Source organism: Syngnathus scovelli, chromosome 14 (genome assembly GCF_024217435.2).
Source record: "Syngnathus scovelli strain Florida chromosome 14, RoL_Ssco_1.2, whole genome shotgun sequence".
NCBI classification, from domain to species: Eukaryota; Metazoa; Chordata; class Actinopteri; order Syngnathiformes; family Syngnathidae; genus Syngnathus; species Syngnathus scovelli.
This window is the reverse complement of record NC_090860.1, coordinates 14,344,129-14,370,584: the sequence shown is the minus strand read 5'-3', so window position 1 is coordinate 14,370,584 and position 26,456 is coordinate 14,344,129. Positions and strand designations below refer to the sequence as shown.

The following is a 26,456-nucleotide window of genomic DNA, read 5'->3' as shown; positions in this document are numbered from 1 at the left end:
TTAAGCAACCTCGTTAGGGGTTATTAAGGGCACTTACATAAGGTCAGTTAGGTCAAAGCGTGATTCAGCTAATTTTAAAAAATATATACAAATCTAAGTGGTCTTCACATAATATAAAACATGACAGTGCTAATATAATATTACATTTTGAATATGTTTAATGTGTGTTAAATGATTTGACACTAGTAGTTAGCAATCCTTGAAAAGGGTTTCATTTGAGTCCCTTGCCAACCCACTTGACCTAAATTGTAAATCCAAAGAGCTGACTACCAACCAGTATGTTATGTTCTTGACATAATGCAGTGTTCAGTTGTGACCTCTGCCTCTCGCTCAGTCAGCCGGGATAGGCTTCAGCTCACCCGTCCGTGGAAGCAAGAACATGCAGTCCAAAACTGCAAAAAATACAATCACCTTTATGCAAGAGGCCACAGAACATTTATTGATTCATTTTGTGCGACAAGGGATGACAAACTGGTCACCATGTTACATTCGTTTCAGCCAAATCTCAGTTACAGTGGCGACTTTTCTTTTTTGAATCGATTGATCAAGTGGAATTTCGAGCTGAGACCGACCTCAGCTTCCTTTCGACCCACGGGAATGTTATTTCAAGGCATTAGAGACAATATCGCGGTGGTCCTCTTCTACCTAAAAAGTCATGAGGTACAATAGTGAAAAATAAAATGGCACACTACAAGTTGGCTATGCGCAATACACAGCACCAGTTACAAATGTGCAGCAAACTATTGGGGTACTCCTTCGTCTCTCTCTCTCTCTCTTTCTGCAAAACAATGGAATCCATGCAAGGAAAGAGGATACATGTACGTACATCAACTAGATGCAACTACGTCGCTCATACATAGCTCATAATGACCTGCATATTCGAAAGAATAACACATCCGACTGACAAAGTTTCTTCTCCAGGTAGGCAAATGTGACCTTTTGCATGGAAACGTTAGGATATTGATTGAATGCCAACTTTGGAAGAGGAAGTTACCAATAACCTGATGAGCTGTAGGAAGAAACCATTTTGATTGTCTTACATGCATTATTTCCCTTGCAAATGATCACATCCAAAGGTAAATTCAGATCCGACTTTGTGCTCAATAAACCGTGTGGCTTTCTTTCAGTCCCAAGGGGTAAAAAAAACCTGAAATATCCTTCGAAATGTTACGCCCAGGCCATTGCATTCTCCGGAAAGATGATCGGAGTTGTACGGGAATAATCAAAGTGACGTTGTTACAGGGTGGGAATACCTGAGTGTGCAAACAAATGTCTCTTTCCTAACAGTCACTCTTTGTGAGAGAAGGAGGGATAGGCTTCATCTACCAGTGGGCTCGTTTCTTCATCAGCACGGAGGATCCTCGGACAGGGGCGCCGTGCTTAAAGAGCGAAAGGCAAAAATGGAGGGATCGCTCGAGTACCTGGCCGGAGGACGACTGCCGCTCAAAGTCTGAGGAGAGACAAAGAGAAATGTCATTCCATATTGGATTCAGTCCCACTACATTAGCTTATGCTGCATTGCAAAAAAAAAAAAAAAAAAAAAATCAATGAAATAAAAAAGATCCCGGTGTCACTATTTGGCTCGGCGAGCAAACTCTGCGACACCAAATCAATTATTTAACCAAGTTTCCTATTTGCGCTGACGATAAAGTTTCTGCAGACTGCCGCATTACCTTGTGTCGTATACACACCATTTTTGGGGGGGGGGGGGGGGGGGGGGGGTTGTCCATGTTCCAAAATTGATCTGGCCGTCGAGGAGGGCTAATAAGTAGCAATTTGAAAGAGGAAAGGACCGGCTATTTTTTTTTTTCCACATTGCAGGTCCAGTGACAAATGATTTTCCACTTTCAGACCGACTAATGGCAGAGCTTGCAGGAATCTACTCTTGCTGGGTCTGTGAACTCTCGGTCTAAAATTAGCCCTGGTCATTTTCCTCCAGACAGGAATTGACAGGAAATGACTGTTGAATTTGGCAATAAGGCAGCGCTTTCTCCGGAACTGGCAAAGTGGGGCGGGCGAGGTCCAAAGGTGGACGGACCCTTTACAAACAACCTCCAGAAATTTGACACAGATACTTCCATGCCAGTGGTAGGACTGATATTTCTGTTTCCCTTCCAACCAACCAACCACCCTACCTACATACTTTCCCACATCAAACTTCATTGGACACAACATCTCTCTGTGCTGCATGAAATCGGACGCCACTGCTCTCGGCCGAGGAGCGCTCATCGCCTAATCTCCTCTCCTCTTCACTTCCACCTCCCTCTTCACCTCCACGGGGACGAGGAGGCCCCAGCAGTAGCCAATGCTGTTTTTTCCCTCTGCTTTCCATGTAACAGGCCTCTCTCCCTCCCTCCCTCCCTCCCTGGACAAACTACAACCTTCTCAAACTCAAAAGAGCTCCCATTGCTTGAATGTTTCAAGCAAAGGGGCCCCCCCCATCCAGATCCAATGTCTCTTCTGGATGCAAGCCAGGAAATTGGAAAAAGAGGAAGTCATAGAGGAAGAGAAGTGTGATAGCACAAACGGTCAAAAGCATCTACTATCTGTGTGCAATGCTGCAGCTCAAACAGATAGCAGCCGGCCGCAACTATAAATGGAAAATGACTTCATGGCTTGTAATGGCACACGGGGGAACTGCAAAAGCGTCGTCCTCCCTCTTCTTCCTCCTCAGCACTCTCCGAGTTCACCCTTGAAATGGATGCAGATTGCGAATGCCTGTCTCTCTGCGTGCGATGAGGTTCCATCGACACGATCCCACACAAGGTGACGATGACGTCACTCTTCTCACCACACTGCGCGTCCTTCTGGAATAGCCCGCCCTGCGCCAAGTCCCAGTCCATTCTGCTTCCCTTATGCACTACTACTATCTAAAACCCAACACGGCTTCCAGAAGGCGAATGATTCATAGTAGACTCGTAAACAGCCAAAGCCATTTTAGCGGCTCAACTGGGTGATTGCGTGATAGATCACATGACAGGATATTTATGCTTGTCTTATTTTGTTGTACGGAGGATCATTTCTTCTAGTAAAGCGCTGCATAAATACATGATGATTATTTTCATAAGGACTCTATCAGATCTGCACTGATGCTGTTAGCAGGGCACGACTGCCAGATGCTTTCCCACTAGGTAGCTGGATTGGCTTCAAGGTGCCAGGCTGGGCTCTTCGTGGGAGGGACGGAGGAAGGGAGGGGGGGTACACAAACTTGCAATCTTATCATTGTTGCAATGAACATACAGCATAAAGGGAATTGATTTGCAAATGTGCACGGGCTGAAATAAAGAACATGGCACATTGCACAAACTGCTCATTGATCAACATGACGTATGAAACTCACTCGAATCTTTATGGTCCGTGTTTTTCCTCCGCAGTTCTTTTTCAGCAGCATTTTCTATGAGGGGGAAAAAGAAAGAAATTCAATGTCAAATGAATACGTGGTACATTTTGGAGGTAAGACTGAAAAAGACTTCTGCTGCAGAAGGAACATCTGTCGTGACAGTGGCGCTCAATTAAGACAAGTTCAGTAGGATCAAGGAAGTGAGGCAAATCCAGCTGACTCAACTCAACTCAACTCAACTAAACAGTCAGTCAATGAAGCTTATGCAATATCCTGTCTCCCTTCATATCCACCCAAGTCCGCTATTCTCAAAGAACAGCAGGGGTGAAGGGAGCACACAATCACCAAATTGTCTCCAGTCCAGGAGGTAGCTTCCAAAGCTGAACGGACGGAGCTCAGCATTTTCATCTGTAGAAACGCCCAGTTTCATTTTTAACCCAAAAGTTTCATTTGCAATTAAGGAAAAACCCTGATGTAGTGAAATATGACATAGTATTGCTGGAAGTTGTCCAGCTAAAGGGTTAATGGTAGGGAGGGAGGGAGGGAGGGAGAGAGACTGGGGCTCAGTCTGTCAGCTACCTCCAAAGGCCCCCTATTGTATTCCCTGCAGCACCTCCCATTCCACTTGACTGAGTGTGCACACACACTCGCACAAACAACAAACTCATAGACATGAGGATGGACACATGGAGACACAAAGAGACGGCCGGCCAGGAAGACACACACACACACACAGACACACCGCCCAGCCCAGCCCCCTTTAGACCCCTTGCCGAGCAGCACCCTTGCCTCATCGTCGAACATATGGACCCTTAAAAGCTGCAGTCTCTGCAAACACACATCACCATCTTTGAAACATTTCAACTGGATTGTCATGATTAGGAGGCCGGCTTCTCCATGACTCATTAGCGGATGCTGTTTTTGTTGTGTTTTTAATCCTCTCCTTCTGCCTGCACCCCTCCGTCGTTTCCCCTCGCTTGCCAGCCTTTGTGAGAAACCAGGACGGACATCTGCCGTCCCTGCCTGCCTGCCTGCCTCTCCTTCATCCCTCTCCAGCCAGACCACCGTGGAGGCGGGCGGGCGGGCGAGCGTCCGGCTACGCAGAGGGATGACTTTGTTTTCTCGTGCGCATTTATGTTGCCGTGTGTACGCGTGTCGCTAAATGGACTAAAGAGACATTTTTGTCTTGACTATTTGCATTTTGCGAGGACAGATCAGCAATGATACGGCAAGACTGTCAAAGCATTTCCTCCATAATAAATTTCCACTAAGCCGTCAAGTTTAGCACTGCACTGACAGGAACTGTCATCTAATACTGCAATGGAAAAATTCTGTCCACCACCAAATGTGGAGCAGTGTGACAAGATCCGACTTTCCCTGATCCGGTGGAATATTTTGGGAAACACACTTAAATGGCTGACATAAACAGAGCTTTGAGTATGAATGCATCCTCTCAGTACAACCTTTTTATAAATGATTCCGCCATTTGACAAAGCTTGACCTTTGAATCAGAGGCTGATATAACAGTTAGTGATTGACCCGCAAGTTAAATAAAGGCGACTACAAACCTGTTGCATTTTCTCTAGATCCAGACTGGGCCTCCCCGACTCGTAGCTGTGCCGATACTTTCGATAAGGTGCCGCCTGGTCAAAGTGGGTGAAGATGATGGGCCGAGTGGCCGGCTGGACCACTTGGAGCTGAAAGCGCATGGGGGGTGGCTTGATGCTGCACGGCGGGCTGGAGCTGAAGAGCACGGGGCTGGACGAGGCGGCCAGACAAGCTTCGCTCTCCGCCAGAGGCTTGGCAATGGCGGCGGCGGTGGCAGCGGCGGCGGGCGAAGCGCAGCCACATATGTTCCGCACCTCCTCATCGCTGGACGTGCTGCTGTGGTGATCGGCGTGGCGCTGCGGAAGTGCCGACAGCCACTTCCTGTTGTCGCCGTAGCTGATCCGCTCCAGCTCTTCCTCTGAAGAGTGGCGATCCAGATTGGCGTCGAGAAGCAGGCGGAGACGTCGTAAACGAGCCGGGGATGGGGCGCCCTGGTTGTGCTGCTGACTCGTAGCCAAGGGGGTGAGGGCGCAATTTCGCCGTCTCTCTGTAGGAAAATTTGAAATTAGAATGACAATTTTAATAAATTGTGTAGTATTATTATTAGTAGTAGTAATTTAATTTAATAGATAAATTGATTTTGTATAACTATAGAATTGATAGGAATGTTCTGAGATAAACAAGAATAAAAGAGTCATTGACAAAGCAAAACACACACATACCTCTGTCAATTTGTGCAAGTTCCTGGTTCTCTCCTTCTGAGTCATCACTCTCACCGCCCTCACCACCGCCATGGTAAGAAAACTGGGAGACACAACAACAACAAAAAGAATTGGATTGTAAAGTCAGAATTCAATTCGTATCCGTCAAAGAGCTCTTTAAATGACTTCTTTTATCTTGTGCTACAACAGCTCAAAAAAATGGTGCTAAATGCTAATATTGTACATCTGCACTAGTCCAAAAAGAAATCATATATGAAATGTGGGGCAAGACTGCTACAAAAACATGCAAATAAATACATTGCTATTGGAAGACCGACCAAGTATCGACACTTGGTATCGGCGCGTCGTCAAAAGTATCTACTTGGTATGCATGCGTCCCTAATTTTGCTTTGACTTGTGCTCTTTGGACAGCTCACAGTTAAACGGGCCCCACCCATACAAGGTCATCTGCTTCCTCTTTTGTGAGTTTAGACAGGACCAGAGTCTTTCCCCCAAAGACCCGTCCATCCGTCCGTCCGTCCGTCCCGGCAGACAAGGACGTCTACACTAGTAGCAACAATGCAGATTGCAATGTTCACAGTTAAGTAATGCGCTGCCTCACAATCAGTAATTACCACTTTGAGGCCTCGCTTAGCAGCTGCCATCTGCGCGCTCGTGTGTGTGTGTGTGCTTACACACCAACATACAGAACACAGCCGCCTAGACGAATGCACACACTCCCCCTTTCTTTCTGAATGGCTTAATAAAAGAGGAAAAAAAAAAAAAGAGGATGGAGCCACCGGGCCCTATTGGGCATATGATTTCACTTCAGCAACAGGTTGTGAAAGGCTCGCCATGGACCGTTTGCACGTTCACCATGTAAACGCATGTAGCATTGTGTCAGCGGGTGACAATTAGGAGAAAAGCCCAGGAGCACATTCTTGACAACCGGCAGGCAGGCTAAAGTGTTTTGCACGTTATTGCAACATACATAACTGTAATTAGCAGCTAAGTTGTCTTCCTGAGAAACGGCACCGGCCTTGTTTGTCCTCAATGTACTGAATCATCGACTGACACACACATTTGATGGCTTTTCTATCTTGAAGCAAAGATATCACCTTGCACTATTTTCTGTCCATCCTTTAGGTTAGCATATACTCAAATATGAATCACGACAGGGAAAAGCTCCGAGTTGTTTTGTGCTTTGAAAATCAAGAAAATGGGTCCTTCTTGCAAGTTCTCGACTTTCATTGCTTTTCGAGTGTTTCATTTTCAGTACCGCAAACCATGTGAAACATTAATTGAATAAAATGTGGTTTTGTAAAGCAAACATCGGGTGCACATGTACAAATATTTGCATAGGTGTTGAGAATATTTTTAAAAAGAAAACTAACTACTAGCGCTTACTATGTTAACAACAAAAAGTTTTACACTGGATGTTTTTGGTTTGAACACAATAACATCAGTGTCTATAAGAGGGCAAAGGATTTCAGAATTGAGCCATGCACACTGATTCGAATTCTAATCAAGAGAATAAAAATGGATTTTTGTTCATACTTGCTCGAACAGACAAACTGTGTGTCAAGAACAGCTGAATGAAATCCTTGTCAGTCCCCTACATGGTTGAGCAGCTTGCTAAGCTGGATCAATGGCAATGTCACAGTGTACACACACACAAGCACACAATCCAGTTGACACTCGCACACACTTTGCTGTGCTCCACTGACGTGAACACTGTCCCACTCCCCTCTCATGAACGCATAGCATAATAAGGCAGGGTCAAAGATGGCCGATTGTCTTTCCCACACACTTCTGCTAGTCGTATCGTAGTACAATTAGTCATGATTAGGCTAAGCTCCTGGGAATACTTCAGCAATACGGCCTAAGCGACCTCCGGTTATCCTCGGCAACTGGAGTTGATGATGTTAAACTGAAATCTCATCATCGGGCCTTCGACGCAAATCAAAGTGGGAGTTCTTCTTCGACAGTGTTGGAAACAAAAAACTGGTTTTAGCGTTCCGCATTTCCATTTTTAGCACAGCATTAACACACATACCAGTAAACATTTCCTACAACCGTGTCCTGCAAATCAACGTTGTGCATGTGCACACGGAATGCATCTTTCTGCTTTTCTCTTCTGCAGACGTGAAAATAAACTAGAACCAAGCTACAAATTTGTAACCATATATGTCATGTAGTTTGTTTATGACTCCAACTTGTTTTTTCATCTTTGAATTTATACATATGGGATTTCTTCGCTTAGAATTATAGACTCCTAACCAAAATGGGGAAAAAAATAGGGTTGTAAACTTTGATAGCCATTGAGAGGCTCCACAAAATCTGCCACTTGCATTATGGACAAGCTACTATTTTCAGGGCACCCAAAAACTTGAATATGCATGACTGGCTAAAAGTTGGTGACCTTTTTTTTTTTTTTTTTAAGATCACTAACTCCAAATACACTTTTGCGGGGTCACAGGCAAGAAATATACTTTTCGCAGGACATCAAACAGATTTGAAACGACATTAGAGAAGATAATATACTCTCCATTTGTTTTCAGAGGCTAATTTTAAACAAAACATTTTTATGTAGCTTGTTTTGTTGTTCGATATAAGCGGACTTTGCAAAGATTGTAAAATGCGGGTCTCCGGATGGCATCTGTCGAGAACCACTAATCTAATGGACGCTCTTGCACAGCTCTTATGACGTTTAGACTGCGTAGAATTTAATTTGGTGTATAATTTCATGTGATCAATGTTGCCCACAATGCTGGCATCCACTGCAGCCTGGTCATCATCCTCAAAGGGGGATCCTGCCATCTGTGTTCCCTTCAACATTGTTCTTGCTTTTTTTTTTCTTCCCAAAATTGTAACCCACGGAGATTGTTGTCAAATGAAAAGAATTTTGAACCGTGGGATACTAAATTGAACATTGTTTTGCTGGATTTCTCGATGTATGAACAGATCATTTGTTTGATGCGTTATTGTGAATTTTTTTGTGATGAATGGCTAGAAAAAGAAAAGTGAAAAAGTGTGGATGGATGAATTTAACTGTTTTTCCAAAACCCTCCTCAGTGTTTGGTCGGAGGCTGATGCACTGCAGAGAAGTTGATGGAGTCCAGACACCCAATCGGTCAGGAAAAGTGCTTCCATCCAAACGGAGCAACAAACACAAACATGACGCCACAATAGAGATGGCACACTTTGCTCTGGATCCTCAGCCAGGCCTTTGAACAGGAGCCCTTTGGCACAAAATGGCTGCCATGTGACTGTATAGTTGGTCTCGGCACAATAGAGTAGTGAATAGGGCAAGTTAGTGACCCATGCAGAATACAAGGCACCCCTCGACACACCAAAAAGAACCATTGTGCAGCCTGTAACAATTGAGCAGCACTTCCACGGCTTTTGTTGCAGAAAATTGAAGGGTGAAGACGAGATGTTTGGACAATTATAGCTCACAACAACAACATTTTTTCATTCGACCACAAGCACATCTATAGTTGTGTCACATACTATACGTATTTGGACATTTAAAACTTGGAATGATGTGACTAGCTTTTTGGTGAACATCATTGTCATCCAAACACATTAAAAGTGCAAAATGGACATTAAAAGTGCAAAATGGGTCGATGACATTTGGTGGGGTTGTGTTGCAAAATAGCTTTGCTCTTTGTAAACATCTGGCAAAGATGCATTGACAAGTCAATTCCATATACACTTGTAATCAATGATAAAGATGACACTTTGAGCAGATGCAATCAGGACTGAACAATGAAAAGTACTCGGGCAAACTTACCTTGAGTTGGAAAGGATGCATCTCATTGAGTGAGTGTCTTCTTAGCTTTTTGGTCAGAGTCTTTAGCATGTTGACCTGACTCTATGGCTTATCCCCTTACAAATAGGCTGGATCCAGATACAACTTCATGAGTTATAGCAACTTTGCTTTTATACAATAAGGCACATGGGACTCTTTACAACTGACAGCCGCCCCCCGCCCACCCACCCCCAAAAAACAACACCGTCAGCTGCTGCTGCTGCTGACTCCCGATTGCAGGAAAAAGAAGACCCCCAACGAAATTCAAACCTAAACTGGTTCAACTGCGTGCTTGCGGATGTGCGTCGGTAGCAAACTTATTCTGATCGAGTTCATTCAAATAGGCGTTGATTTTGGAGTGTTTTTCTTCTGGCACTGCAGGATGACTTCCTCACCGGCGACCCGACTATACTCCAGAGGTCATTTGGAATGGGTTCGGAAAAAAATAGCAAAATAGCAACTTGTTCGCATTCACACACGCACACATTCACACACACGCAACACACGCACAAATACGAAGCAGCTGCACGAGCCTTCAGAGTTTTGCTTTCACCAGAGCATCTCGCTTTCTGATTGGCTCCTCTACTGCATGACGTCATTTAAAGAACTCAAGGCGGAGGCGAGTTAAAATCACGTTATCTCCTGTTTACTTCCCCTTATTGTATCAAAATAATACGCACTAAATTAAATACGTTCTTTTGAAATATGTCCAAGTAAATTAAACGTATTTTAGCTTGCTCTGCAGTACAAATTCGAATTGAAAAGTTACATTAAAATATAAAATGCAGTAGTGTAGTAGGCCTAGGTGTTCATCAACAGATGAGATCAAGCCTTGCAACCACCGTCTATCCTAAAATGCTGACTTATGTGAGCATATGGTATTCCATTATACCTGAATTAGAAATCCTCAATAGATTTTGATTAATACAATTTAAAACGACTATCTGCATTCATTTCCTGCAATAAAACGTTACCCCTATAAGTGGATATTAAATTATTCATGTGCTCCTAGTAAAGTGGGACTTTCGTTTCAATTATGAATGGTTTCATAGTTCTTAAACGACTTTTTTTTTTTTTTTTTTTTGCGGCAGAGAGAGCTGTCTGCTGTCTTCAGACCATTTTGGCTTGTGAGTGAGAAGCTTTCCAACTTAACACCTCCGGTCGCTGACCTGGTAAACTTTCCAAAGAACCTTTGGCTTGACTCAAGGTCTCACTAAATGCAAATCCAATTTACTTGTGTATACAGCCCGCAAGTCAACATAGACCAAGTTGAATTCCAATACTTAAGCACTCTTAAATAAATGTCCTATTGCAAGTAATACTGTATTATTATTATTTTTAAACACATTTCAGGTTTGGCCCATGTTCATCATCTTGACGTTGACATACATTGGCCACACGAGGGCAGCAACGGTGTTCCCTAGGAAGCAATGACTAAGTGGATTTACAGCAGACATCCCTGTTTCACAGACTGGCAGTAATAAGCCTGTGTATATTTTTAAATAGGACCTCGAAGCTTAAGGTATGAACACTGGGCTTTTCTGCTCTCTAGCGGCAGTCTGCTAGGACTGCATGGATCATGTGGCAGTGCTTAGAACAGATTCGACTTGTTTTCATTGGTGACAGATACAGATAGCTTGGGTGCGAAGGGTGTTTGTTCATTCTTTCATTGCTAGAAAAAAGAAAAATATTGGTTTTCTAATTAGCCACATAAACAAAAAAAGGCTCTTTCAAAATTGATTTGTGTCCCATAACCTCATGCAGGGTGAATTACTCCTCGGAGCAGAGCTGAGAGAATAAGAAATCTAGGGCATGAAAAAATCTGGGCTTCTTTGACCAAACACATGAAATAAAGTGAAGTGAAGAGTGAGTGAGTGCAAACATCAGGCAGCAGATGCAATCTTGTTACCAAATATGGCTCAACGTACACAGGAAAGCGTCCACCCGGGCGATTGCGCAATCAGAGAAAATGTGGGGGCAAGCGATATGAGCCGATGATGTCAAGTTTCCCTCTCCTTCATCTGTGGTTGAACGTTGCTGAAATAGCAGCTGACAAATCAATAGGCCGAACTGTTGAGCGTCACGGTGGCCATTTTTAGCTACGTATACTGCACGCCTCGACCCACTTGGCCTCGGAGGTCCTTGTCTTCCTCATTCTCCGTGCCTGTGTCGCCCACACGCTCTCCTGGATGGCGGCGGTAGGCCGCAGCTTCTCCTCATGTCTCCACTCCCCTCCACTTTTCCCTCATCCACTGACCCACAGGTGGAAAGTGTGGGGGCCATGTTTGATGGAGAGACTACTTTTAGTCTCCCAGGCTTGTGTTTCCTGTTCACTGATTGAAAAAGTGATACAAAGCACAGGCTTACTTACACAATACTTATGCAATTACAATTGCAATTTGAAGGTTTTTTTATCTTTTTAGGGGTTGGGATCACATTCAACCTCGTGGAAGAAATAATTATGAAAAATGGTAATGTCACTGCATTACAGTCTGTATTGTCTTAAAACTACTTTCACTTGTCTTTTATTATCTAAACACAGAGTTATAGTTATAGTGGTATAATAATTGTCACCATAGATTTCCTTGGTATGTAGTCTATTTAATAAAAAGAAAAAAATAGAATCTGGTTTAGACTGAAATCAGAGAGCCTGCATGGAACAACAGAGGGCAGCAGTGCTTTGTGGAAGAGACAATGAGTGTGTCTGTCCTTCCCAGTTTATTGCCCAGAAGTCCGTCCAACACAGTGAAATCCTGCTAATAAGATGAAAGCAATAGGAAGCACAGCATGCTGTGGCAAACCTCATCACCGGCCCAATACGGAAAGGCTTCACTGAGCGAGCCACAAAGCCTAACCAGCGACGGACGCCACAATGAATGGAAGCAGGTGGGCCACAGGGTGCTACTTCCTCTTTTTCCTCTCTTGGCAATGGCATAATTGCTGACGTTGCCTAGCGACCGGAAGCATGGAAACAGAAGGTGTCATTTGTTGCCTCAGAGCTGGATTAAGCCAAATTGCAAAATAGCCTCTGATGCATCACTGAGAGAAATGCTTTCTGACGCTAAAGCTTTGTAAACATACTACTTTTTTTTTTTTTTAATGTGTGCGAGAGAAAATGCTTTTGTACTCGAGATGACCAACGCAGAAAACCACTTGCAATGATGTCAAGTTAAATTTAGAACCCAGCTTGACGAGTGAGAGGAAAACATAATTCCTGGTCCAATTATCGGTATGGGGGATAGTCTACCTGGCTCACACGGGGATCAGAAAAAAAAATAAAGTCACCATTGAAATCCCTGTTCCATAACTGCATAGTCCTCCGGCATAGACACATTCATTTTTACTTCATACTTATTCCCAATTATAACACTTTGTATTGTCTTGGATAAAAAAAAAAGAGAAGTGATGAGCAAATGAGAAAAAGTGACACAAAACTTGATGAACCTTGCCAAAATGAGTCACATGATAATTTCATCTATAGAGTGAGCTCATTTCCATTGCAGTTCAATAGAGTTTGTGTTATTATTATTTGGCTTGCTGGGGTTAATAAGCAAGGTGGGAGTGAGTGCTCATTGTCCCATATGTGCAGTAGGAGGAGACCAGCTCTGTTGATGCAATAACTGTGGGCACACAAATATAATAAAAGCCAGTTCATTAATTCTTATAATTATTGCACTTACTGGAGCAATTGCTCAAGAAGTTAATGCTATATGTATATCTGGCCCACCAGACATTTCATTAGGCACAGCCAAATAGTTTAATGTAATCCAAAACAAACGCTCTATCCTAAATTTGGGCAATCATTTTCATCTTATTTTTTTCCAAACCATTTTAATTGTTCTAGTTGTAGTTTCAGGTTTTTTTTTTTGTAGTTGTGACATCAGTTTGCTAATGACCTACTCTAATATTAACATGGAGGCCCCCAGAACCGTGACATTGGGTTCATAGCTTTTTGAGGTCATTTTTTTTTCATTATGCTGCCATTATTAGACACTTTCTCACCATGCCTTACTGTTTTGTCTGTCTCATCACTCACGTGTATCTCCTCCACACATACTCACTCCATACTATAATCTCACTTGCCTTTCCTCATTCCATCCCATTCCACTTCACTCCGATGTGTTCTCCTCCTTCTCCTCCTCTATTGTCCTCCATCTCTACTCTGCCTCCAACTCTTGTGCATGCACAGCGGATGGCAGCAGCCCACTCAGTCCTCTCAGGGAGCAGAAGGTTTATCCACTCCCACTCAGGCTTTGCGTCATGGAACACAGAGAAATAGAGACAGATGGGAGGAGGACATATTAGCTGCCGGTTTTATAACATTACTCTTTATAACTCCCTGGTCATAAGGATAGGAGCAGACAAGCAAAGAAAAACATTCAAGGGAACAAATGAGTGTGTGGTCGGCTAATGTATCACATGCTAATGAGTGTGACGAGAAAAATAAAAAACACATGACTGCATAATGCGATTACAGCTTTAATTGTTGTGGTATTTATTGAATGGATTTCACAGTTCAGGTGAACGGCCTCCATATTGTAAGATGATGCTCTCTGCGAAGAGCGTCACGAGGAACGTGTTAGTGTAACCATAGCAACCGGATGCACATCAATGGATGACATCACACCTGACACAATTGCATTCACGCAAGCGGGAAGGACAATTCATTTTTGCTGCTAGTAATGCTTAATCATCCCTTAGGATTCAAATTAGGGTTACAAAATGGATGGATAATACTATGTTCATTTTATTTCTAAATACATATTTTATAAATGCCAGAGAAAATGCAAACAAAATACATTTTCAAAGTGGCCCCTGGCCATCGGACTGCTATTAGAATATTGTTCTTGAATATTCCCTGGCTCGTCCCCTGGATGTTGAAATGCTTTCACTTAATCTAAACCACAGCGAGAAATTCTGAGCTGCGCTCGTAAGTGCAAAGTGCGCATGAGTGATATTCAGGCTGGTAAACACACCATGCTTGTGGAGTAAAGTTAAAGTGTCATGAAGTGGGAGAAGGAAAGCACAGCTCACGTCCGGAGTGGTTTTAGAGTGCTGAATGAGTATGGAAGAGGAGGAGGAGAGCTGAAGCAAGTGGTTTCAGTCTAATTCTCAGAATTAAGCCACAATGACGTAAGATCCTTCACACATCCTGACAGCTGCCTGGTTACAGTGCCCAGCCTGTCCAATAACATCCATGGTCATTTCAGCTGCCAGACCCTCCCACTCCAAAAACATTTGAGAGCTTTTACATGAGTCGTACTAGTTTCATTTTGCAGTGCCGGCAGGTGAAGTTTGAAATGATACGTCATATGCAATGGAGACAAAAATTGTAGGGACCAGGATGGCCTGTGTAAAGACAACATCTGTGGAGATAAACTGTGAAAAGGTATTTTCCATGAAAGAGGGGGTATTTGAATAGTTTCTAAAAAATAGTATTTTTACTGTTGAAAAAATAAAATCTGTGAATTGTAAAACCTGCTGGAAAACATTTCCATTTACAGATATTCAAACGGGTGTTTTAAAATTAACTGTAGAAATTAAAATAATATTTGTATGTTGCTCATTCTGAAGTGAATATTTTTCTTTATTTTTTTCAAAACTTGTACTTGAGTTAATAACTTCAATCACAAAATTATTATGCTTAATAGTTTGACTTTTACCGGTCTTTTACTTGTAGACTAATAAAATCTATAATAATAAAATCAGTCATTCATCACCACTCACTGCGTTGCGCTCAAGTGCCATTTATCTTTTCTTTCATAAAAGAAAATTCTACTAATCAATGAATTTGATTTGTATTCGAATTGTATTTTCCCCGCTTAATTCTATCGTGCCAATCAATATTCTTGGGTGAAACAAACAAAAAAGACCGAAAATAAACGCTGTGTCTGCAAAGCGGAAAAACAACTTGCGCTTACCCGGAAGTAGATGACTTGAATGTGACTCCTACTACCTTTCGCTCATGCTACAAATGATGCCTTGATAGTTCTTTTGCATATTTCATTTTTTTTCTGGAAAAAATGTTTCTTACCTCCGTGAACTGTGAGTATTTGACGCTTATTGTTCACATTTAAAGATGTATGTCATTCGCACACTATGTCTACCTTTTACAAACTAGCCTTACCATGCTAGCAGTGTTGTCATTTCTTTTCATTCTTTTTTTTTTCAGTGGCAAAGGCGAAATCAAAGTAAGTAACAATTGATCGGCATAATTATTCGTAGTTCTCGGAGCAAGCTAGTAAGGTGAATGTTGTGTGCCCTCTGTGAGGACCGTCCTGGTGCAGATGATGAGCGCTGCGGGGACGGGCTACTTCTTCAACACCAAGCGAAACCGTCTCAGGGACAAACTTGTGCTGCGCAAACATGATCCATTTGGTAAGATTTGCTTGCATTAGAACTAGGTCACAACTTTCACCGTTTAGTACGAGGCAAAAATCACGCAATCACACAAATTGCCATTCATGCAATGGATTAATTTGCAATTAAACACTAAGTACATACCTGAATTAAGATAATATAAATGTGAACAAAAAAATGAACAGAACTTTTCCTTTTTTTCTGTCATCAGTCTAATTTTCTTGACATTTATTTGGTTCACCCAAAATCTTAAATGCGCTTTCTCTTTTTTTACAGTGAACAAGCACGTCCTGTTCTTTGAGAAGAGGAAGATCAGATCGGTCTGAAATGGACTTCAACACAGATGATAAACCTGCAAGGTTTAAAGGAACAATTTGCCTTGTGGAGTCCAAAAGAAAATGTCTCTTCCGCACTTACACTAAGACAGAACGAAGAAACCTCCGGAAAGAATTCTTCTATGGTGTAAAATATTGATTATAAACTAGTCCTTCATGTTTTATTTTCTTCATGTCAACCACAAGTTATATTCTATAATGACATGAGTAATTGCATTGTCAGTTGGGTGTCACAACATTAAAAGCTGTTCCAATTACTTTTCACTTGCTTAAGACTCTTCCATTATATTTGGACTGTACACACAGTTATTGGTCTTTCAATGCTTGTTCGGATTGCTCAAAAGCAGCACGTGAATAAAAATGCAAGTTGATGTGTCCAATGCAAGGCATCAGAAGAGGTCAGCTGCTAAATCCCGTCTGTGGGGATACGATGACTGCGTGCCCATGGACTGCACGCTGACTCCTGCCACTTGACCTGCTCTCCGGGCCACCTCGTCCAATTGCATTGTGGGATAATGAGCCATGTAATATGCCAGCGCTCCAATGAAGCTGTCTCCAGCACCCTGGCAAGAAGACAACATGGAACAATGCTTTTGGTCATGTTGAAAATAATATACAGTTACAGTATCACTCTTCTGGTACGCACATGCAATATAAATGTATTTTAATTTGCGTAAGTTGGGAAAATAGCTGATGAACAGTTTTTTTTTTAAAGCTGTCACCAGTAGGTGGTGCTGTGACATGACCCTCGTGCAAATGCTTGAACCATCCATTTAAATGGGGATTTGTGTTCAATTTTTAGCCTTTCTAGCTTTGACCATTGGCCTATGACCAGCACTTCTGATTTGTGTCAACATGTAAGGACAGATAGAGGCAATTATCTATTGATAGAGATGCTATGTACACCCTGAAGGAGACATGCAGGGGGTGGGAGGTGTTGTGATGGGAAAAGGCACAATGGCATGTTGTGACCTGCTAGTGTAAAACTGCAAACCCCCCCCCCCCACCCCCCCCCCATTAGTTCTCACAAGTCCGCTTGATTAGTCATCACTTTGGCTCTGAAATGAGATTGCACACTCTGGTCTGGGAAGAACTTGTCACCCCCTTCACCCTCAGCGTAAGCCTTTCAGAGCCTCACCAATGAAGACATTGACAGCAATGTTCTCAATGATTCAGTGACACCAGGGCAAAAAAACTAAAAACAACCAAGTCCAAAAGGTCAGGGTCATGCCCTGCGATGAGTAAGCTTCTGGAAATACTCAGGGGCCTAAAAGTGTAGCTAAAGGACTCAATTTAAGGCAAGATATACAAATCAACCATGTCCCCAAAATAAATAATGGGTCGACTCTCCTGGTCAGCACAATGGGTATGACTCCTGCATTGTTGAGATGCTGGAAAGAGTGAGATCAGAGCGCAAACATTTTACAGGCCCCGTTGACGTTCCATGTTGTGTTTATGTCTCCTGTCTGGTAGCTGGGCTGGGCTGGGCTGGGCTGGGCCATGACATAGCTCAGCATTTAAAGCACTGATGATGTCGTTTCACTGGTTTGGCTGAGGCCCCCCTCGCTCTTTGTTCACACATTCACACCGCAACAGTGATGCTACTTCTGAAGCACACAACATATTCATGTCGACTAAGCCCGATACTAACGATCCAAAGTCGACGTAAGCCCACGTCCAAGCTCCCGTCCAAGCTTCGTCCCCCTCACTAACGTCTCTTCTCCAAGACGACCATGCGAGTGGATGAAGCTCAACGAGGCTGACAAGCGTTGCCCCCTTCAGCCCCGCTGCCACTGTCCTCGACACACTTTGGTGAAGGTTAGATCTGGAGACCTGTCAATCAAATGACACAAGCGTTCGGCGCGGATGAGCAGTGACGCCGGTGCGGGTGGCCTCCTTCCAACGCTGCTTGACCTTTGTGACTTTCTCCTGCCTGCTCTCTGCTCGCGCTCAGCCTTAAGTTTGAAATTATGATGGCAGATGTGATGGCGAGAAGTTCACCCGAGACAAAGATTTCTGGTGGATTTCTCTCAAATGATTGCTTGAGCTCAGCGCACCCTAAAAGTTGAATACTAGACAAAATCAAGGCAACAAAAGCGTTTCTATTTTACTGCAGCTCCCAAAATATGTTTGACTTGTTAGCGTTTGCGGAATGTCAAAGGAATGTGGGCTGTGCCTCCAACAAATAAGATAACAAAACTCATGACAAAAACAACTCCGCCCCACACATCAAGACTGACAAGTTGTTATTGTGACAAAACAAGCATTCATTCTTCTATTGTTCATCCCTTACCCGCTTATTCATGTTTATCCACAAAAATGTGAATTTTGACCTTAATCCTAATTGCGACTGCACGTAAAGGTCTATTTCTCACCCTGGTGTGATCTGGACTTGTGTCTCGCTAAGACAGATGGTTCAGACTCTTGAAAGCCTCCAGGCACCCCGGGGAGAGCAAAGACCAAGTTGGGGGCAACGCTGACTCACAGAGGCTTCCCAACAGCCGGTAGTAACAAGGGACCCGTCTTTGCAGATCAAACAGACACTTAATTGGAGCAATTAGCCCACCACCATCTTTCATCGGCAAGTTTCATTTTGAACGCTTTTGTGTTTGACACGCAAGACGCAGTGCACTGGCAGCGGGCATCTGGTTTGCTACACAGCAGCTGCTCCGTACACGTGTAATCCATTAAAAGAAGGTGATATGGCACTTTTCTCATTGTGTCATCCTAATCCAGACTGTGCTCGGCTCAGGCGTTATTTTCCCTCTACCGTTGAGTTCCAGGAAGGAATCGTTCAATTGCTCCATGGAGTCTCCCGTCATGAGGAAAAAAAAAAAAAGGATGACTAATTTGATTGCCGAGAGAGACCCACCGTGTAGCAGCTGTAATGTCTGGATTAGAAGGGGCTGTCTACCTTTATTTAGTCTTTCGGAGTGGACCTCCTCTAGCGGGACAGATGAAACCAAGGCCACCCAAGTGCACAAAATGTAATATATAAAAATGTGAGTGTGTGTGTTTTAGCTTCAGATAACTCCCGACACAAAACAGCCAAGACAAAATGAGGCCGAGATGTTTGCCTTGCCGTTTTTTTTCTTTTTTTAAATCCCGATTCATGACCCTGACTCAGACTGATTTTTTTGCCTTTCTATTCATCAATTATTGTCTTTGTTTTTATTTTATTCCATTTATTTGTTTTAAATGATATTTTTACAAAATAGCCCAGACAATTATCTGTGGTAGTAATAGAAGAAGCTAAAGCTAGGCCACCTTGTTTTGTTTAATTCAACAATTTATTTGATATAAAAATGGAATTGGCAATTTATTTCATTTCATATTTTTTGAACGATTAGCAGCCCCGGCCATTTTCTAAGCACATTATGGATAATTGGATAATTTATTTCGAGCCATCCGGCAATCGTGCTTTTCCTGACTTTGATCGGTAAAATGCTCCAGTCTCAGTTATTGCTATGCGAGCACACCGCTTTCACAGAAAATGCCTTTAACCGCAGAATGCCTTTAACCGCCCTCAGAGCGCAAACCAGGAGTCGTATCTTACAAAATAGATGTGCAAGATTGCACTGACATTGAAAAACTGCAAATCACCGTTGTTTGAATCGAGAATGGCAGAAAACAAGCACCGGTGCTTTTTGAATGCTTTCAAACTTGTCGCCACGTCTTTAAAAACTAAAACAAACAAAGCTGTAATAACAGAAGAGTTAATCATAACCAAAAACACACTCTTTCCCACACAGGCTCAAAAGAAATGGAAACCCAGATAACAATATGGAGTCACCCCCCCCCCCCACCCCCACACACACTCCAGTAAAAACGTAAATGGCCTTTACTGGAAGAGGGATTATTTTGTCCAAAAGAGTTAAACACCCCCCCAAGTTATGGGCCCATCAAAGAACAGAAGGGCCGGTGTGTGTGTGTGTGCGTCTGCATGTGTGTGTGGTGAATTACATAGCAAGCCTAACCACAGTGAGGTTTGCAATGCCTTCTGCTGACTGATGCATGCAGGCCCAAAAGGTGAGTCACACAAGTGGAGGGGGGTAGACAGTGAATAATAAAGGCACTAATGTGTGTCTACTTCACCATGCGGGGGCACAACAGAGGTCACGGAGCCCCCAAGAAAGGCAGCTTTTTGTTCCTCAAAATGCCATGAGTGCTTTAGGCAAAACAAGCCACTATGCCGTTTATACTTTTTCATATTGAGGGGATGTATAAATAAATAAATAAATGTAATATACATGCACAAGCGCACAGATAGAATGGTCACTCACGTTTTAAGACATTCATAAGTAGCTAGAGTAAAGAGGTTGGGGATGAGTCACTTAGCATGGTAATTATAGCACAATAAAAGTCTCAATAGCGAGGTGACTCAGCAACAGAACCAGTGACACAAACAATTAAACAGACTCGCTTATGATCTATTCCAAGTTGTAGAAAGCAACGCATCAGGGGCAGGAAACACAAAGTAACATAACTTTATCGAAATGTTGTCCACAAGATTCATTTAGAAAATATTCAAGTGTTAAGAAAAGGGGGAAAATACAATTTAGCCATACCTGATTCTGTCTTGGTCACGACATTTTGTGGAAATTGGTAGTTTTTCCCTAATCCAGATGAAATTATAATGGAAATAACATTAATACTTCTGTTAGTACTGGACAAATAAAATATTTCAAAAGACTTATATATGCAAATGCAGTCTATTTGTCTTTTATATTTGTGTAAGTATTATTACTATTTTTATTATGATCAAAATTTTATATCGTGATGCGGGATTATGGCGGTGATAGTGAGTGAAGTGTTGGAATCAGACGGTTCGAGGAAGTCTGTTCCTAATGATGCGTCATGCTTACCGTGGTGTCCACCGCGGTGACTGGCGTTGCTGGAACATGTTTGGAGGTAGACTCTGATGCCTGGAGCACCACACATCCTTGGGCTCCCAAGGTGATAATAACTGTGCCGCATCCTCGCCTCAGCAGCTCGCGGCCAGCGCAACGCGCCTCCTCCACGTTATTTACTGATGAACCTGTCAGCAGCTCAGCCTGGATGGAGGCAGGAGATGAGAAATGGATTAAGACTTATTAGGAGTATAAAACAACTGGAGGGGAATACTGAAAGGGATTTATATATATTAAAAGAAATGAATATATTGCTAATGCAGCCCTGACTTGTTTTCCATAGTTAATTTCTTTTGTGTGAGCCATTTTTCAACGAGTCAGCTTCTAATTATAATTTTTACTATAGAATATTTCTTTAAAATCCAAAACTGTATTTATTTGTTGTCAAATGTGTTTATTTTCAAAGGGATACAATTTTTTTATTCCTATATTCATAGAAATTTGTGATGGTAAAATTAAAATGAGCTCTTGTTTTTCAAGTCTACATTTATAAATATTGTAAAATAAGGTTGAGACAGTCATGGTACCAAACAACAATTCATTTGGACACTTTATGTCGTGTAACAAATTGCCTATGTGGGTTGAGGAGGGAAAATCACGATGACTCGTAAAGGACAATGACTCAAAAATTACGTGAGCACCAATTGGACTGGATTTCTGACATGTATCAGCCTGTAAACTAAAGCGGAATGAAAATGATACATGTATTTTGGGGCGGCTCAGAGGTAGAGTACGTGCTCGTCTCGTAGTTGTTCCTCGAAGCTGCGTCATCAATAGCGCCTTGTAGGAGGAAATGTGCCATAAAAGTATTAAAGTCCATTCTTTGAAAAAAAAAAAAAAAAAACACACAACAGGAGGTGTGATGTCGGGACCATGAAAAATTAAAGGTCAAGTAATCCTAATCAGCCAAAGCTTTGTGCCAAACGCTGGCCCCAATCACAGTCGCTGAAGGCATTATCAGAGCAGTCGAATGTTGCCTTGGGTATTTCAATCACAGCAGGTCACTGTGAATGACTAGGTCATGAGAAAATTGTTCATCAGAATGACTGCCTGCTGCCAACACACTTACTGCAATGTAAGTACATTGCACTGGCATTTTTTTGTGTTTTTTTTTTTAATGGAAAATATAAAAGATCGAAATATGAGTTCAAGCAGGACTGACACTCCTGTCAAATGGCGGCTGATGGCTTTTTGTGCAATGTGAAAAAAGTCAACAATGATCTTGGACAAGTTCAAAAATAAACCACAGTGTATCAATGTCTAAGAGCCCGGAGGCTAAAATAAATAAATAGATCAAAAACACACACAGAGGCACACAAAAGCGTTTTGTTAGTCATCGGCTTCACACCGGGGCATTAATCCACCCCCCCCCCCAAAACCCTCGGTGTACAAGAGGAACAAGACTGCGTTTAAGTTTCTGCCGTGTGTGAGTAAATGCTTACACACACATGCCTTTGTTACAAAAGAGGCACAATTAAAAGTGTTTGTGCAATACACGTTTTTTCACGTCCCTGTTTTAGTTTTGATCATTTTTTCTTACAGTACTTTTTAATATCGCAAATAATGCTAATGTCAATCAATATTTTACAAATGCATGATGGCGTAAACTTAGATTTAGTCTAATGAGGTTCAATAAAATGGCTGTATTCAATATATAAGGAAGAAAGAAATAAAAGTAAAAATGTAATCATGGGAATATTTGCAGCATGGAACAAAATATGGGGAAACTTCAACACTTGGCATCTCTGTACACAGTATCTGGGTTTTTTTTCCCCCCCCCAAAAAAGTTTCTTCAGCTATGCACGCTTGTCTTTTCCATCACTGCTGCGTCACTTTTTGACTCCCTTTCATGTCCACACCTGGCTGGCTGGCTAGATGTTGTTTTCTGCTCCGCAATATGACATCAAATAACAGTTCCCATCAAGCCCTAACGGACGAACGTCTGACTCAGCCAAAAAGCACATCTGCCCCTTTTTTTTTTTTTTTTTTTTTGTCATCACAATGATTCCCAGATAAGCACACCCACTTTCACTCATCTGTCATCACCTGACAGCCAAGACGTGAGGTGCCATGACCGCAAAAGGGTGGAGATAGCCATTCCCAAGAATGTTTGCATGGACTTTATGTCTAAAAGATACAGTGACACTATCGATGTGCTAGAAGAGGCCACCGTACAGGAGATAGATGAATCACAGTGGAAATGTATGCGTGGGCTCTCATAACTTCTGGAAACTCCCGGGACCACACAGGTCCTTCGATGCTGATAACGTATTCAAGGTACATTATTCTATGCTTGTGGTCAAACGATTCCGAAGCGAGAGCTTAACAAGTGTCAATTAATGGCCAAGGAGAATAAAATTGCTTGTGTGATGCATCACCTCAGACTCATTGCAGCAAAACACATCAGAGAGTCGATAAAAATCAGGATCCAAGTCAGGGATAGCTGGCGCCGGGTTGAATATTGTAGTAACTGCAACGACAAAAGTCACTCACCAATATTACTTCAGATAAGAAAATTAGCATAGCAATGATCCATAATGTTCTTTAGTCTAAGCTTTAGCATTGACATTTTTGATGTATGCACTCAGTACATGAGTACAATAATAAAATACATATTTCTTTTTCAGAGGTTGACTATAAAGGGTAAGAATCGCCTTAAATCAAATTTCAATGGAACGGAACATCATAAGATACTGCAGAAAAAAGCTCAAAAGCTTCTACAGAGAAGCCACATTTTAAATGATTAAATTAGCATTGAAAAAAAAAAAAGACTTGGGAACTGGCTGGTGAGAACAGTCTCTATTAGACCCTGGAGATGAAAGCCATTGCATTCCCACATGACCACATTTATTGGAAAACTTAAAACAGTCCAGTGGACATCTCAATGTGTGAGTGAGATGCATTGCGACATTTTCTGTCTTTATATTTAAGATTACAGCAGAGGAATTTGTAATTCTCCGGATGTGTCCAACATCACGGTCTGATGCATATTCATGAGCGGCAAGCATTAATGCCGCCGTTTCTTTGTATAAGCGAGGATAAGCCCATCTTGACGAAGCGATTAATTCCAATACCGCTGTATCCAAATGAAAGCCTCGTGCAAGTGTGTGTGCATTTATATGTATGTTCTAGGATGTCAAACGCAAAGTTGGCGCTGTACAAGTGTTTGTGAGTGTGCGTGTGTGTTTGCGTGGGCACATTGGAGAGCATCTGCGTGGGTTTGCATTGGGTTTGGGCCACCTGGCGCTTTGAGGTAGACGTTAGGTGGGAATAATGACTACCACTTCAGCACAAACACACATCCCTCAAAATATTGGAATAAGTAGGCCCCATAGTGGGCTATAAAACTTTGGCTTTGACATTAGGGCATTGACATTATTTCCATTCCCTGTCCAGGTTTAGCACAAAGCGTGGTCTGACAGTGGGAGTAGTTTACTTTCTTTTGGTATTTTTATAGATAAGTTAGGAAAGGGGCGTTTGCGCCGTTGTGGGAGTGACCATAGCTGACTAACGGTGGTGGCTCCTGTCATTCCCTTCAAAACTATTTGCAAATTAGTAAACTATTAGCTCTGAAAAGCAATGTCATGTAAAAGTCTTACTCATATTGCATGATCATTTTTTTGAAATCATGTTATCTTCCTCTCTCTGTTCCTGGATCTTCCATCTGTGCCACGATCACAGTGTTTTGCGCCAAGCGTGATGTTTCCAGTGCTGAGCTCAAGTGTGCATGTAAAAAGGATGGAAGTGCGGCTTTTGTGAAATCCCCAATATGCAGACGAAAGACAAAATCTTCCTCGCTAATGTTGGCATCGGGGCAGCGTGTCTGTCTAAACCCCATAAACAAAACGGAGCGGCCCAGATGTTGAAATTGCACAAAAACTGACTCATGTCTGGTAGGCTTCTACTCTGCATGCGTCAAAGGCTGGAGTTGCGTCAAATAACCCGGAAAACAGCTACTTGTTACTGATTGAAGGAAAACTGGATGTTAGCTAGTAAACTCTAAAAGCTTCCAATTCTGTGACTTAAATACAAAGGGAAGAATTTCTGCAGTTTGCTGGATTAAATTCATCAATTAATGATTGAATTAGGCGATAGGTAGGATTTTTAAATCTGGCATGTTGCTTTTTGTGTCATTTGAGCACTACTTCATGCTTGGCGTCATTACGTCTTCACCGCCAAACACATTAACAGATATTCTCCCCGGAGAATTCCATTTACACCTTGTGGTGCCACAACATCGAGGTGGCTCCTTTGCCAAACGCGTTCGTTCTGCTCGTCTCTCTAATGCCACATGGTGGTATGGTAAGGGAGGAAGGGGGGGGCAGCGAAAGAGGGCGGCGTTCAGCGAGGCCATCTGGGTATCCCATCTGCAACACCGTTATGGCTGTGACGTTTTTGTTCTGGCAGCGCGCAGCCATCGATTACTAGTGACGAGCTCTGATGAGAAGCTCCCCAGACGTCTTAATGACGCCAAGGGCTTCTAATAATAGGATGGCGCTAAAGATGACAAATTCTGGAATCTGGTCACCATGACAAGGAGGAAGGAGTCATGGGGAAGTAAACAAGTACCCTGCTGGTGTGATTGACATGCGTATTTAAAAATGTTGGATGTGGTTAGAAATCAAATATAGAGATTAGGGAAGATGCTGCGTTTTTTTTCCCCACAGTTTCCACTTATTATCCACAGACCCATTTCTTTGTAGCCAAACAATCAAATGTTAATTAGTTGAAATCATATAGTAAGTAGAGTAGCCTGCATCCACTGACCTTTATTCTCTTGAGCCATCTGTAATGCCCGCAAAGATATTTGGGGGGCAATTTCAAGTTGGCAAACCAGTACTTTTGCAGAAGTGATGGCTGGAAGTGCATCCTGAAGCTCCACCTTGCTCAGTAGCATGTTGGCACCAGCCACAATCACAATGGCATTCTGACCTGTTTGGAGACCAGCACACATGGATCTCTGAAATTTGAGTTACGTGACGTATAAAATCCCAAATTAATAGACATCCATTCCTCAACCATTTTCTATCATGCTTGTCCTTTTTAATATTATTGGAACATTTCGCAGGCAAACTAAACCCTGCATTGGTCATCAGTCATCTGGATACATGTGGTGAATATAAAAAGTCTACACACCCCTCTTCAACTGCCAGATTGTGGTTGATTAAAAATAATAATAATAATAATAATTATACCAAGATAAAAAATGTCCAAAAAATTCCATTGACTTTTATTGTCACATAAAGATGATGGGCTTTTTGTTTTCACCCTAGAAATTGGATTGAACTACTAGATTATAAATGTATATATTGATTGAATTCCCCACTATCTGTCCTCTTCATTTTGTGATCAACAAAAAAATGGATAGTGAAGGACGATGTGTATATCCTTGTACAGGCAAAGTAGTTGTGATACAATCATTTGTTGAATTGAATAAATGATGACCTT

At 42.3% G+C, this 26,456-nt stretch overlaps 3 protein-coding genes across 5 annotated transcripts in view; 1 reads left to right on the top strand and 2 right to left on the bottom strand.

Annotated features, from left to right (window-relative positions):
- Positions 1-412: 412 nt before the first annotated feature.
- Positions 413-9,974, bottom strand: si:dkey-16j16.4 (uncharacterized). The gene is made up of 5 exons (XM_049740177.1): positions 9,386-9,974; positions 5,611-5,692; positions 4,909-5,435; positions 3,341-3,394; positions 413-1,450 (listed from the first exon to the last, which is right to left on the bottom strand). The coding sequence occupies exons 1-5, from the start codon at positions 9,452-9,454 to the stop codon at positions 1,346-1,348; spliced, it is 837 nt and encodes a 278-aa protein (XP_049596134.1). The 5' UTR covers positions 9,455-9,974; the 3' UTR covers positions 413-1,345.
- Positions 9,975-15,317: 5,343 nt separating this feature from the next.
- mrpl33 (mitochondrial ribosomal protein L33) lies at positions 15,318-16,355 on the top strand. The gene is made up of 4 exons (XM_049741526.2): positions 15,318-15,448; positions 15,576-15,594; positions 15,675-15,781; positions 16,040-16,355. The coding sequence occupies exons 1-4, from the start codon at positions 15,427-15,429 to the stop codon at positions 16,087-16,089; spliced, it is 198 nt and encodes a 65-aa protein (XP_049597483.1). The 5' UTR covers positions 15,318-15,426; the 3' UTR covers positions 16,090-16,355.
- rbks (ribokinase) overlaps positions 16,234-26,456 on the bottom strand; it is a 28,216-nt gene continuing 17,993 nt past the window's right edge. For 2 of the 3 annotated variants that reach the window (XM_049741524.2, XM_049741523.1), the window contains exons 6-9: positions 25,776-25,940; positions 23,387-23,478; positions 20,964-21,152; positions 16,234-16,661 (exon numbers count right to left, since the gene is read on the bottom strand). In XM_049741524.2, coding sequence (XP_049597481.1) covers positions 16,488-16,661; positions 20,964-21,152; positions 23,387-23,478; positions 25,776-25,940 — 620 coding nt within the window. In that variant the 3' untranslated portion in view covers positions 16,234-16,487. Of the gene's footprint in view, positions 16,662-19,960; positions 20,715-20,963; positions 21,153-23,386; positions 23,479-25,775; positions 25,941-26,456 lie in introns of those variants that run through there. The other variant, XM_068652909.1, reaches the window with a different exon arrangement.

Coding starts and splice junctions, on each gene's coding strand:
- si:dkey-16j16.4 (XM_049740177.1), bottom strand. CDS start 9,454: ATGCTAAAGACTCTGACCAAAAAGCTAAGAAGACACTCACTCAATGAG. Junction 5,436..5,610: donor ACTTGCACAAATTGACAGAG/GTATGTGTGTGT, acceptor ATTTTCCTACAG/AGAGACGGCGAAATTGCGCC. Junction 3,395..4,908: donor ATCTAGAGAAAATGCAACAG/GTTTGTAGTCGC, acceptor TCCCCCTCATAG/AAAATGCTGCTGAAAAAGAA.
- mrpl33 (XM_049741526.2), top strand. CDS start 15,427: ATGTTTCTTACCTCCGTGAACT. Junction 15,782..16,039: donor GCGCAAACATGATCCATTTG/GTAAGATTTGCT, acceptor CTTTTTTTACAG/TGAACAAGCACGTCCTGTTC.